The sequence below is a fragment of the Phascolarctos cinereus genome, unplaced genomic scaffold, assembly GCF_003287225.1.
Source record: "Phascolarctos cinereus isolate Bilbo 61053 unplaced genomic scaffold, phaCin_HiC Scaffold_4;HRSCAF=312, whole genome shotgun sequence".
NCBI classification, from domain to species: domain Eukaryota; kingdom Metazoa; phylum Chordata; class Mammalia; order Diprotodontia; family Phascolarctidae; genus Phascolarctos; species Phascolarctos cinereus.
Genome location: NW_027555847.1, coordinates 482,169,240 through 482,183,310, shown reverse-complemented (window position 1 = coordinate 482,183,310; position 14,071 = coordinate 482,169,240). Strand labels below are relative to the sequence as shown.

Genomic DNA, 14,071 nt, shown 5'->3' with positions numbered 1-14,071 from the left:
TTATAGTGTATATTCTTATAAATGAAGGGAATGCAACATTTTAATTAGAAGTTAGTGAAAATAAAGACCTAATTTTTTCCCATGCAAATACACAGAGCCCTTGAAATATAACAACAGACTTCCTGGGGGTCCATGGACCTCAAGTTAAAAATCTTTTAGATTCATCTAAAAAGTCTCGAGTTATTGGAACTGCAGTCTTCTGGGGAATTTGGAATTTGGAGGAGAAACAGTCCAAATGATCATAACTCTGATCCCAAATAAGTAGGAAACTCATCTGATTAGGCTTTCAGTCTCACTGAGACAGCAAAATCAGAGATCTTTACTCATTACTGAAGTTTAAGAAAACAGAATTCTTCTGACTTTAAAAATGATTAGTAAAAAGAGTATAAGATAATCCATTTAAGCTTCTGAGAACAGTAACTTGTCATCACAGCTTAGGGAATATTTGACAGTATAATGAAGGTTTTTAAGTACAGTTTTTATGACATAATTTACTTTTGCATATTTTCAGGCAAGGTTAGAGAAAATGGTAGAATATGTTCAGTGTATTTTAAGGCTTAAACTAGTCTGAATTTTCAAATCAGCATGCATTTTCATATCAAAATGTGAGCATAAGTTGTTATCCCATTGCTCAGAACTGAATGGCAAGTTTTAACTTCCTATTATGAGCTCCAGTAAAAGGAGATGTTTGTTAAAGTTTCTCTGGGAAATCATCTAGTTTTTCATTGTCCATGCAGAGGGAACAGCACACTCCTTTCACCATTTGTGGGTTGAGGCACTCTGTAGGTTGACAGGTCTCCACGGTACATGTCACCTGACCACTCTGAAAGGTAATATTTAAATATTAGCTCCATGTTTCATGACATAAAGACACCTAGAAAAATTTAGACCAATTTTTCTTTTGATATATAAATACACACACACACACACACACACACACACACACACACACACATATATATATATATATATATATATATAAAGAAGTATTTTCTAGAATTATGTAGGATATGTTCATTGTAACTTTGTCAAGCCTTTAGAGCCCACTGAATGAATTACATATTATGAGTTATTAAATGGAAACCTGGAACCTCTTATCAGAAAGAAATATTACACCTTCCAGAAGGAAAATCAGTCAACCATCAATTGACTACATGCTTTGAAAAATTTCTAATGACCACAAACTCATATAAATATAGATGTGGGTACTAGAGACATACACACACGAAGAGTAAATTATTTTTCACCATCTCCCCATACAATGCTAAATGGGGGTAATAAGGTTTACAAAGTGCTTTACACATATTATCTCACTTGATCCTCACATTACTATTATCTCCATTTTACAGATGTGGAAACTGAAGCAGAAAGTTTTAACTGGCTCTCCCAAAGTGACGCAGCTAGTTAAGATCTGAAATCTGTTCTTCCTGACTCAAAATGCAACCTCACTGCCTAGGGTAGGGAAGGAAGAGAACAATGGAAGAACAGGATGTAAATCTTTTGTGGGACACTGTTAGTGTCCCATAGTGTCTTGAGTGAAAAAAGTGTATGGACACTTATAGTTACTCTGAAGTGAGGTTGCTCCTCATGGCGAGTTTTGGTTAAGAATAAAGCTTTGCTTTGGTAGTTCAGTCACAGACCTTGAAGCTAGACATTAATATGAGGCAAAGCTGTAATTTCCCTAATGCCCACCACTAGGAGAGTTACACCAATGTTTTATTTTATTGACATTAAAGCAATTTAACCAAATATCTCTGAAGACTGATGAGTATGGAAGCTGTCATTTGAAGATAGGCTTCTCTAATGCCAAAAGCAATCATGCAAGATGTAGTCCTTGCAAACACACAGTTTTAAGAGAATCAAACTCATTATCCAAGTATAACAATTGCATAGTATGGTATTTATTTGTATCTGAATAAATTCTCTTCTTTTATTATAGAAGCCCCCTATTATCACAAATTTTGCAAATGTACTTTTCTGCAGAATATTCTTTCATTTTGAGTATTTTCTTATCCCTACATAGCTTTCTCCTCATTCAGGGCCTATGACAAAATGCACCCAGAAATTATTAATAATTGAATGAAGGTTTGGAAATTGATTTAATCAAATAAACATTGTGATGTGCTTTCACTTTAAAAGCAATGTCTAGAAACTCCAAATTCATTTGAGTGTGGACTCCATTAATTCTTCCATCCATATGTCTACTGACTAGATTCAACAATTTAACTGTACGTAGAGTCTGTAGTGTTTTCAAAGTACAAAATTAAAACTGTTAGTACAGCAAGAAAGAGAATGAAAATGGTTTATGGGAACAGGAAGAAAACAACTCTGTTAATAGTCATAAGGAATACTCTGGTTTCTCTCCCATGATGGGGCTTAAACTAGCCCTCAAAACACATACCACGTGTTCAAAATATAGCATGAAATGAGAGAGGGGAAGGGGAACAGGAAGGGCTAGAGAGAGGGACGAAAAAAGAGAAAGAAGGAGAGTGAAAGGGAGAGGGATCTAGAGTAGGTCTGTGTCACCAAATAGGGTACTTATCACAATCAAAGTTTCCAGGACCCTGACATTAATTCTCTCATCTTCAAAAACCAGTCTACTTGAAGACTAAAGTTCGTACATTTCAGAGAAAAAAAAATCACTGGACAGTAGACAGAACTATGCATAGAGTAATCTTGGCTTTAAGCACTGTACACTTGCCCTTCTGGCTCACTACAATAACAGGAAAATCATTGATCACCACACACTTACGCCAACCTTCAAAAGTATCCCCAAAATCTGCTTCACATAGGTGCAGTTTCAAGGAAAAATTCTTCACAGTGCTTCAACAGGCAGGAAACCAAAGGGAAAAATAGAGGGAAAGTGATGAAAGAACTGAGAGCCAAACATACCTTACAGATACAGCTAATGCAGTCTTCTTTCATCCAGTGTTCATTGTCCCTCCGATGAATTCTATTATCATCCATGCATCCCTCCTGCCTCAGGCGAGCCTCCAGCTTGTTTATCTGAATAAGGAGGTGGAAAGCAAGGAGGCAAAAATTGGAGTAGAGAGAAACTAAGTCGATGAATAACATGGTTTAATGAAATACTACACTCTGTAAGCACAAGCCTAGGAGGCATAGGAAACTTCAAAGCTACACACTCATTTTTCTTTAACATTTTCATTCCAAAGTTAATGAACCAGAATCTTCCAATATCTATATTCCTAAACAGAAACCCAAGTGTTCTATATGTCTCTGTAAAGGGAAAGAGTTAATGTGAATTCTAAAGGTGTCAAATTTACAACAAAGCAGCAATGAAATCATAGGTCCCAATCCTGTCCTATAGTAGTAGTAGTAGTAGCAGTAGAAGAAGAAGAAGAAGAAGAAGAAGAAGAAGAAGAAGAAGAAGAAGAAGAAGAAGAAGAAAGAAAAGAAGAAGGAAGAGAAGAAGACAATTAAGTTGGTTCAAACCAACAACAACAAAATTAAACAAAAAAAAAAAGAAAAAATATTGTTGAAATGTACGCAATGAAGGTTGTTTTATGTATATGAGGGATTTCTCATAAGGCATTATCCAACCATACCACACCTTCAAAAAATAGGAGAAGTACTGATTGCCCTACAGACCAGTCTTTGATTGCTTCCTTGGAAAGTCTAATCTGCTCAAAGATGTAGCTGCCTTTAATGGTAATTACTGCATCATTTACAAATGGCTTAGATTTAAAAACCTCATACCATCAAGCAGTCATCCAGAGCTTATGCAAAGTTAATAGATTGCTCCTTGGAAAAAACCTACCTTTCTGTCAATAAAATTATTTTATACTTTTACAAGGTGGTAAGTGGATCTAGCAATATTTTTAAAATATGAAAAAATATTTATTTTAATGGAATGATTTAGTCTATCAACTATTTGTTGCAAGCAAATATGTTAAAAACCTAAGAGTTCAGAACCTTTGCCATGGAGACAGATATGCTTACAATGGCTTCCAGATTTGCTCCACCCTCTCTCCATGTTTCCAAAACCTCTAGAGGCATGAGTGAGGCTGGAGGCAATTTTCATATCCTAGGGCCAGTGAGGGGAAGAGATGATGATAGAAATTAGAAAAATGGGTAAAAGAAAGAAAAGAGGGCCAGTGTTCCCTCTGCTCAAAGTACAAAGGGAGATGCTGCCCATGTGTAGGCCTGAGCTCTGATGCTAAGAAATGAATGGACCTGAGAACCAGGTTAAGAGGTTTCTCAAAACCTCCTTTGAAGTGGCTCCTTTATGAACTAGCAGTTGGGGCTGCATGTACTCCTAACAGTAAGGTTGGAAAAATGTTCTTTTTTCCAAGGAACATTCTATTAAATGTCTCTGACAACAAAGTTAGAAATGTGTCAAGAAGTCCTGAGGCATATTGGCCCAGGTGGCCTAAAAAAATTGTAACACTTGTGGAAAAAGCATGGAAAAAGGATGGTGGTAGAGGAGAAGCAGATGGCAGCTAAGGAAATGTAGACTAGTGGCATCAAAATGGTATGTTCCCAAGCCTCTACAGGTGTGTTAGAGAGCATAGAAGCAGCAGTAAAGCAGTAAGGCAGACACTTCACTACATCTGAGTTTCAAGACCACGATCAAGAGCTAGAGTAGAAGAAGCCATAATATAGACGAATAACTTGGACTTTGTTTTTCATTGGTGCTGAGTCTCATGGTCCCTAAAGGGAACCTGCAGGAAGGGGAGGGTTGTTGTAGTCCCTAGGACTCTCTAAGTTCTTTCCCCACTTGAGATGACTGGGGAGGGTGCTCAACCAATGCCTGGAATGGTCTCTTTCCTCATCTCAGCCTCCTGGCTTCATTCAAGTCCCAAGTAAAATCCCACCCTTTGTTAGTATGTGACAGATACAGATTTGCCCCCCAGACCCTCCAACTCCAAAGACAGTATACTAGCCATAAGTACAGATGTGATGTTATTATTGGAAATAGCAAATTGTTGTGGCAATAACATTGGTATCAGAGATCTGAGGACCTGGGTCCATACTCCAGCTATGTTATTTACTACTTGTGTGACCTGAGTCAAGCTACTTAGGCTCTAATGTAAAATGAGAGTATTGGGATTAGATGAACTCCAAAGGACTTTCCAGTTCTAATAGCATGATTCTCTGATTCCAAATCCTCCAAACTGAAGTCAGTCTGCCTTCCACTAACATATAGGTTATAAAAGAATCACTTGTTCAGTAGTTCAAAAGATCCATGATTTCACTCTCTCTGCCCTGACACAGACTGTAACCACTCCTTTCCTTATGTTGCTGTTCAAAGAACATTTAATCACCTGGCCAATCTCCTTTTTTTTTTATAATCCTTTCCAGACATAGTGAGGCTGGTCTTCACAAGATTATCATCCATCCCTTGGCCTGGATTTACTGTAAGACATTCCAACTTGGTAGGCCTTTCCAAGGCTTATAGAGCTTTAGATCCAGCTTTCTATGCCAGGTTGAGGAATTAGAATAGGACTTTCACTGAGCAATAATGTAATGGAACAACTGTTAAACAACAACAACAACAAATCTCATATACACTGCCTGGGGCAGATATGCACAGACAGCAGGACATCTGAAAAAGATATGGGTGTTTGGTTAGACTGCAGGCTCAATATGCGTCAGTGGTATCATATGGCAGTCAAAAAAATTAATGCAATCTTAAGGCATATGGAAAGATGTCTATTGTCCAGGACTAAAAGCTTGAGTTCCACTGTACTCTGCCCTGGTCATTTAAAAAAAAAAAGAAAGAAAAGAAAAAGAAGGGAAAAAAAGACTCAATTCCATTTGTCACATTTTATAATGAATATTGATAACCAAGGGGAGCATCTTTAAAAAAACATCCAGGACAATGAAAGACCTCAAAGAACAAATCATAGAGGGACAGCTGAAACAAATAGGGATGTATAGCTTGGAGAGGAAAATGTTGGGAGGTGGGTGTGGAAGAGAGGTACACGATAGATGTCTAAGTATCTTAACAACTTCCACGTGGAAGAAGGATAAATTCCAGAGAAGAACGAATTAAAAGCAATAGGTAGAAGGTTTAGATAAGCTTGATGTAGAGAAGAAAAAAAAACTTCTAAAAACTAAAAACTATCCAAAAGAGGGACTGGTTGCCTCAGTAAACTTCCCCTCCCTGTGAGTCTTCAAAAAGATGCAAGAGACTTATTTGTTGGGTAAGTTGTGGAAGGACTTTTTTAAGGTGCTGGGAATAATATTGTAAATGCATGTTACAAAGGAAATCAGTTACATTAAAATATAGTTATAAATGTATTTTTAATTATAAAAAATTTTTTTCTCAAATGTCAAGTTAGGAAACCCTACTTCCAACCTGCAGATTCTGTGATTTTGTAAATCAAAATATCATAGCCACAAACTACTTTGGCCTTCAATACTTTGAAGATCCATTTTTGACGATGGAGATAATAATCTCTCCCCAGTGCAGATTCTGACCCTGATATACCTTGGTGACTGGTCTTCATGAAATACAGTAGGCTTTTTAGCAAGTTATCTTTATGAAATACAGTAGTTGGACAGTTCATTCATTACTCTGCAGCCAGTTGGGTGATAAGTCTCAACTTAGATGGGTTTTTTCTCAGATGACAGCTATTCTGTCCTTCACAGGTTCCACGTTCAAAGCATTTCCCACCCTACAAGGTATATCACAGTCTTCATTTCACTGACATATCATACCATTCCAGAAGCCAGAGATCCCTTTATGTCATGATAGGTCACCAGAGGATGTTTTAATGAGGTTTTTAAAGGGAAAAAATGCTATTTCATCCCCCTAAAAAAATCTTTCCAAATTCAAGACAAGCTTCTCCACAAATAATTTACTACGAATACTCTGAACATATGACAAGCTTAAACCCACTGTAAGTACAATTTCATTGTGAAGAGAATAGACAGTATTAGAGTATCTCTGGTGACATGCTACACAAGTCAAGGTGAAAGCAGTGTACTTTAGAGGAAAACAGCAAAGTGGTCACAGGAGCAGGTGAGGATGGTTGCTTCAGCAACCACATTTCAATCAAGCTCCCAGACTTTCCTACATATCTACTAGACTACACTTTAGAGAGGCATTACAATATCAACTCTTGGTGGGGGGTGGGGAATGCAACATTGGTAAAACTGAAAGTCTAACTGAGAAATGAGGTGAACAGAAGAGTCTTGAAGGTGTTGAGATAAGCAATTACACAGGCAAAGTTTGTTCATGAATTTTGACATTCCATTTAATCTAATAATATTTCTTCATTTATTTTTGTTTCCTAAACATCTCAGTATGGATTCATTGAGGTGTTTTATTTTAACGATGAATTATTGTTTTACTATTTTCCCCCTCTCTGTTGAGGTGAATCTAATGCCAAACTGGTTTTCTAAAGGGAAAAGAAAACATTTTGCCTTTCAACTGAATGAAAACAAATTCACTACCAGTTATATGTATCTGACACAATGGTACTTTAAGGAAAGTGGGATCTGCTTAACATTTTTAACTTAATTTTAGATCTTCATTGTACCTTTCCAGCACAACAAAGATTCTGCCTGAAAATTACTTTGTAGAAAACTTAAAAAGTTATAATATAGGAAAGATTCCTTTAAATTGAGAAATGTCATGAAGCCAAGATGATGTCAAAAGCTTTCACTCAGGTTAGGAGGGGAAAAAAAAGACAAGAAGTTAATTATTGTTATGGGATAACATTTAGCCCCTTAAAAAAAAACTCTACTGAAGTTTTAATAAAAGATTACATTTGGTATCATATGCCCCTTTGTTTCAATTCAATTCAACAGTTTTATTTTTATTTTTGAGCTTCACCCATGCATGATTCAAGCAGAGATGGTGTAGTGTAGTAGTTAGAGAGCCAGCCTTGGACTCTACGAGACCTGGGGTCCAGCCTAGCCTCTGACACACACCGGTTGTGCGACCTGATCAAGTCACAGGTAACTATTTGAGATTCTAAGTTACATTTTCCACTTAAACCAGGTAGATGGGCCCAAGGCCAGCAAACCTCTCCTAGGTATGCACCTTTTTACTCCATGGATACTTTCCTCAAATTACTTAGTTTCTTATTACAAATGCTCCTCTCATCCAGCTCCCCATTTTGATCATCTAAGAGGATAGACAGTTACAAAAGCTAATGGAAACTAGCCTTTCTTTAAATGTCTGCTAGAAACTAAACCCCTTCAACATCTCAGGGCTATAAGTTATTGATTTCTTTTCAGTTACTTCCTATGGCGTGGTCCTGAAAGCTATGTTAAAATTATAACAATAACTAATATTGAAATGGCTCTATTTCATTTTCAAGATGTCCTCCTAAGGCCATGGTCTTACTACCCCCAGTTCTAGTTCCCAATAATTTGGCATTGCCATTTCACTGCAAAGTATCTATCAATCAAAATGATTAAATGATACATTTATAAAGTGCTTATCACCTCCTTAAAACACTTATTTCTTCTGTCAGAAAGCATCAGATAAGGCAAGCGGCAAAAGGGGGTTCTTCCATCATATTATGACTTTTCAGTTGTCTTAATTTGTGAATTTTCATTATAATTTAATATGGACATTTTATGAAAGATTAGTCACACACTTCCACATACAAGACATGTTGGAGAAAGAAATGAACTAAAAGTGTGGTTTTTGAATCTCCAATCTAAAATTAACTCAACTACTAACATGGTATGACTTTTTTTTTCCATTTGCCGCAGCTCAGGTTTTCTAACTCATTGAATATATTTCAGGTGCTAGGGCTATTCACAATGAGGCCTAATCAAGCCCAAGTTTCAATGGGTCTAATTCATTGTAGTTCTACAATAACATAAAATCAAGAAGTGTCCCGTTGTTTATACTTCAGGCTTCAAAAATCGTAGCAAATTCGAGTGGATGGTCTGATTCTACAATGATCACATAGCTTCAGGTCACAAAGGACTAACATTCCAGTTAGCAAGAATGCTTATTGTTCATACTCAAGAATGCTAAAATAAACATAAAAAACCAATGTAACTATTCAGTAAATTGTTTTAAAAAAAGAAAATAATCCAATATGCAAAGTATTGTCCACCCAAATTTGGATTCAGGAGTCAGCATGCAATGGTAGAATAAGTAATGGACCATTGCCAGTTGACTGTAAAAGTCATCTAATCTTGTTGGGCTTCATTTTTCTTCCCTGTAAAATAAGGATGTAGAATTAGGTGATTTCTAAGGTCCCTTCCAGTGCCTACCATGGTGCATTGTGGATAGTAGGTAGTTAAAAATACTTGCCAAATTAACAGAATCATAGAAACTCAGAGTTATAAAGGAATTAGTAAGTCATCTAGCCTGGTGAGCTAGCAAGAAGGCTAAATAAAGTGAAAAACCTTAGTTGGCTAAAGGACAGGATCTGCTGAGGCAGGGCTTGCCTTTAAAATAAATTGACTTGGCTTTTCTTTTTTTTGTTTAAATTTTATTTTTTAAAAAAGGAGACAAGATGCTGGTACCTACTCATCAAAAAGTTCCTTTGCATTAGAAAACATATACCTGGGTAGGAACCCCCTCTATAACCACCCCAGGAAGAGATCTGCTAGCCAGTGATGGGAAGCTTACTAACTTCCAAGGTCTACTTTTCCACTTTGGGACAGCTAATGACTGCTAGAAAAATGTTAACTTGAAGACAAAAACCAAAACCTGCCTTTAGAGTTCTCATCTATCATTCTTAATTCTGACCTTTGTGACCCAACAGAACAAGTCTCATCTCTCTTCCACTAACAACCCTTCAAATACATGAGGAAATCTATTACATCTCCCACCTAAGTCTTCAGCAGAATAAACATTCTTGGTTCTTTCAATGGATCCTTATGGTTTCAAGGTCCGTCATTATCAAGGTTAGCCTCCTCAGTTCAGCAAAGGTTTATTAATCATCTACTATTCAAAGGACTACTAGGAACATAAAGGCAAAAACAAAAGCAAACAAACAAAAAACCTCAACATTTGCAATTAAGAAGCAATATCCAAAATAGTGATGTTCAGAACTGAATACAATACTACATATATGATCTATCCAAGGCAGAATAAGAACAAGATCACATTAGCTTTTTAAAAAATTGTCATGTCATACTATTGATGCATATTGAAACTATTTTTGTTGTTTTTAATAGAAAAAGATAGAGATATGGATAGGGAGAGCTGTGAATTCATTTGTATACAGAACTTTCAGGGAGGAAACTCTAACAATATAGATTGGCTCCATCTCTGCAACATACAGTTTTAGAGAATTGCCTAGAGCTCTAAGAGATTAAGTGACAAGCCTGGGATCACAGCCAGTATGTGCCACACAGTCAGAAGCAGATTTGAACCCAAGTCTAGCTAGCTTTGTAGCCAATTTCCTATTCTTTAGGACAGAGGTCAGCAAACAATGGTCTGAGGGCCAAATCCAGTCTACAGCTTGTTTTGCATCTGTAGAAATGGTTTATAAATTTTAAAATTGTGTTTTATTGCACCTTAAAATATAAAGAAGCTTTCTTAGGTAACCAACCGTAGGAAAATGGGTAAAGCCTGAGGGAATATGTGCATATCTCCTCTTGGCCATGTTGCTTTTTGTTAATAGACAAAAGACACTTAAAAAGTAAGATTCATTAGATAGAACTGATATTAAAGGAAGGTTTGGTTTTTATTACATTTTAAATGCAACTGAATTTGATCTTTCTTTTTTTTGTTGTTGTTTTTTAGGCAGTTGGGGTTAAGTGACTTGCCCAGGGTCACACAGCTAGTAAGTGTCAAGTGTTTGGTCTGAGGCTGGATTTGAACTCAGGTCTTCCTGACTTCAGGGCCAGTGCTTTATCTACTGCACCACCTGGCTGCCCCTGAATTGATCTTTCAAGTTACCTTTGCCTTGACTAAGTATCTAGGAGAAAATTTTATAAAAATCTTGAATTATCAAATCAATTCAAAAAGAATAGCTAGCCTTCTAAAACTGACAAAATCTGGTTTACTTAAAACATCAGAAATCATAATTTTAAGATTCTTTCCCCATGAATTGTTGATCCCACCAAATTTTCAAACTAATTTCATCATAGGAAGGAAAATGCCTTTAAGAGCTTGGATAATGATTACTTGGTGGGAAATAGGGGGGAGCTCTGAAATAGATTCTCTATCAGATAGAAACATTCTGACAGTGCTACATGCAAAACATCAATCCTGAGATGACATCTCTAAATAAAGAAATCATAAAAAACGTTGTTGATCAGAAACCTTGAATTTCATATCTGCTATGCTTGCCAATAAATTACAAACGAGTTGGGTCATGTTAGCTGGCTATGCCTCTTGCAGTGGATACCTACAGTGTACCCCAGTTCCTATTCTGGTGTCATTCTTGAAGTATTCAAGTTTTCTATTGCTGCTTTACTAAAGGCATTGCTTCCTTGTGCCAGGGACTTCTTGTGATGTTCCTCAGGATATTAACTACTGAGAAACATGCTGACTTCACGGGCTATACTATGATTATTAAATCTTGTGAATTCAAAATCCTTTAGCTTGCATCTATGAACAAGGTTTTCATGAACTTTTCTGAGACCAATAATTTTGAAATTCAGCATAAAAATCTGTAGCTTTCTTCTGCATTACGTCAGACTCCCTCCCCTCCCCCCCAAAATGTTGTTTTCAATCACACTAGGCTTAAGTCAGGAAGACTTGAATTTAAATAAACACTTACTACTATTTGTCATGGACAAGTTGTTTAACTCCCGCTTGCCCCAGTTTCCTTATCTGTAAAATGGGTATAATAATAACACTTACTGCTCAGGGTTGTTGGGAGAATCAAACAAGGTTGTCACAGCTGTAACGCCCTTTATAAACCTCAAAGTGCTACAAAAATACTAGCTATTTATTTCAGTTATAATAAGGATACAATTACTGATTTACACAGAGAAAATAAGAGGGTCTGATTTATATTTTGCTATCAAAATTGCATGTGTGCTTATTTAAATTCTTAGATAGATCTATGATATCTTCTGGGTGTGTAACTACCATACTTGGGGAGATAATAATACAATCATGACTTCTCTTCCCTTGGGAGTCTCATCTATGCCCTTTGGCAAAACCTTTACATAGGATGGAAAGCTTTTTCTTATTGTTTTAATATATTAATGACACCAACATAGGAGAGCCATTAGACAGCTGTACCACATCCCCCTGAGATCCTGAGATGATCCATTAGCAGTAGAGTAGCCAAGGTGGGGCAGCTAGTTGGTACAGTGGATAAAGCTCCAGCCTTGGAGTCAAGATGACCTAAGTTCAAATCTGGCCTCAGCTACTTGACACTTACTAGCTGTGTGACCCTGGGCAAGTCACTTACCCAATTGCCTCACACACACACACACACACACACACACACACACACACACACAAAAGTAGCCAAGGCTCTACAGGTCCAATCCTTCTCAGGGTTTGGACATTGGGAGCTTTACATGAAGACTTTCTTCTTGAGAAGCTATATGATGTTCCCTGAACACAGCATTCTATCTGCCATTTAAATGTTTATAAAGATTGTCCCTCATGCCTTGAATATTTTCCTTACTCACCATTGCTGCCACCTCCTATCCACAGCCTTCCCAGACCCTCGCAGTTGCTACTGATCTCTCTCTCTTCAACTTAACCTGTATTTTTGATCTTTATATACAATATAACCTCAGTAAAGTAGACAACTAGCTCATATGGTGGATAGAACACTAAACATGGAGTCAAGAAAACACGAGTTCAAATCAGAACTCAAATATTTACTAGTTGTATGACCCTGGGCAAGTCTTTTAACATCTCTCTGCCTCTGTTTCCTCATCTGTAAAATGGGGATAACAAGACCACCTACCTCCCATAATTATCATGAGGATAAAATGGTATAGTATTTGTAAAGCACTTTGCCAATCTTAAAATACTACATAAATGCAAGCTACTTTTGTTAATAGGATAGGGACTATTATGTTTTTGTCTTTGTTTTTCTATTGCCTAGCATGGTGACTTTCAAATACTAGGCATATAATAAATGTCTGTTAAATTAAAATGAATAAAATCTGTTTCTTGAGCATTTTTGTTGTCTTCCTTCTAGATACGTTTGTGGTATCATCCAAAAAAACTCTCTGTGGGCTTCTATTCTCCAGAACTTATTTTCTCTATTGTATTAAGTGAAATTGCATGCAATCTTCAATGATCCTCTCCAATAAGTTTGGGAAATGCTAAATCATTGCCATGAGGAAGAGGCCAAAAAGAGCCCCAAAGCTGTGTAACATCACAAAAACTAGATCCCTTTGCCAAGCAGTGATATGGTAGCCAAGGACAACACCAGTTTATAACATAAGCTCCCTTGTAAAATGGAGCATGGCATCAAATTATGAGCTATTATAGCCTCAAAAAAAAAATGAAAGGCAGCTGAGGTGAAAACATACCAATGGCACATTTGCTGGGTAATCCTGCTAAATTAGATAGCCCCAAGACCATTTGTAGATGAAAATGGAAGGAAAACAATAAATAGATATGAAATGGAATAAATTATCTGGCATTTCTATGGCAACTTATCCTCATCATTAATAAGAGTGGAACCACCATATTTGGACCTCTTCCACCACACTACGTCAGGAAGGGGTAATGACACTTAAAAACATAAAATTGAGAGGAATGGCTAAAAAATGAGCAAGCATATGCAGAAGAAATAATGCTGAAAATAATGCAATTTATTTTTTAAAATTTTTTTAGTAATGAAATTTCAAAGGCTTCTAGGGCTTGGTTTTCATATTACAAAAAGGAAGATTCTCTTTCCCTCTCCTCAAAGTAGAAAAAGCAAAATTGAAACTATTTCCAAACATAGGTGAGTGAGACATTAGCTTACGACTGAGCTATACAACTGAATTCTCCAGCATTCTGAAATCTAAATAAATCTAGGGTCTCGTGACTGTGGGTATTCCTCCAGATCACAATCAACCATGCCTGCCCAACCCAAGCAATTCCCATTTGTGTTCTCCCACAGATTTACTAAAGGTGTTCAATGGTCTGTGTGTGTGTGTGTGTGTGTCTGTCTGTCTGTGTGTGTCTGTGTCTATGTGTGTGTAAAGGGGAATGGTA

The 14,071-nt window shown here is 36.8% G+C and overlaps 1 protein-coding gene across 1 annotated transcript in view; it reads right to left on the bottom strand.

Moving 5' to 3' along the window:
* Positions 1-258: 258 nt before the first annotated feature.
* Positions 259-14,071, bottom strand: part of PXDNL (peroxidasin like) — a 510,805-nt gene continuing 496,992 nt past the window's right edge. Inside the window, 2 exon segments of the mRNA XM_020992584.2 lie at positions 259-823; positions 2,893-3,006. Coding sequence (XP_020848243.1) covers positions 692-823; positions 2,893-3,006 — 246 coding nt within the window. The 3' untranslated portion in view covers positions 259-691.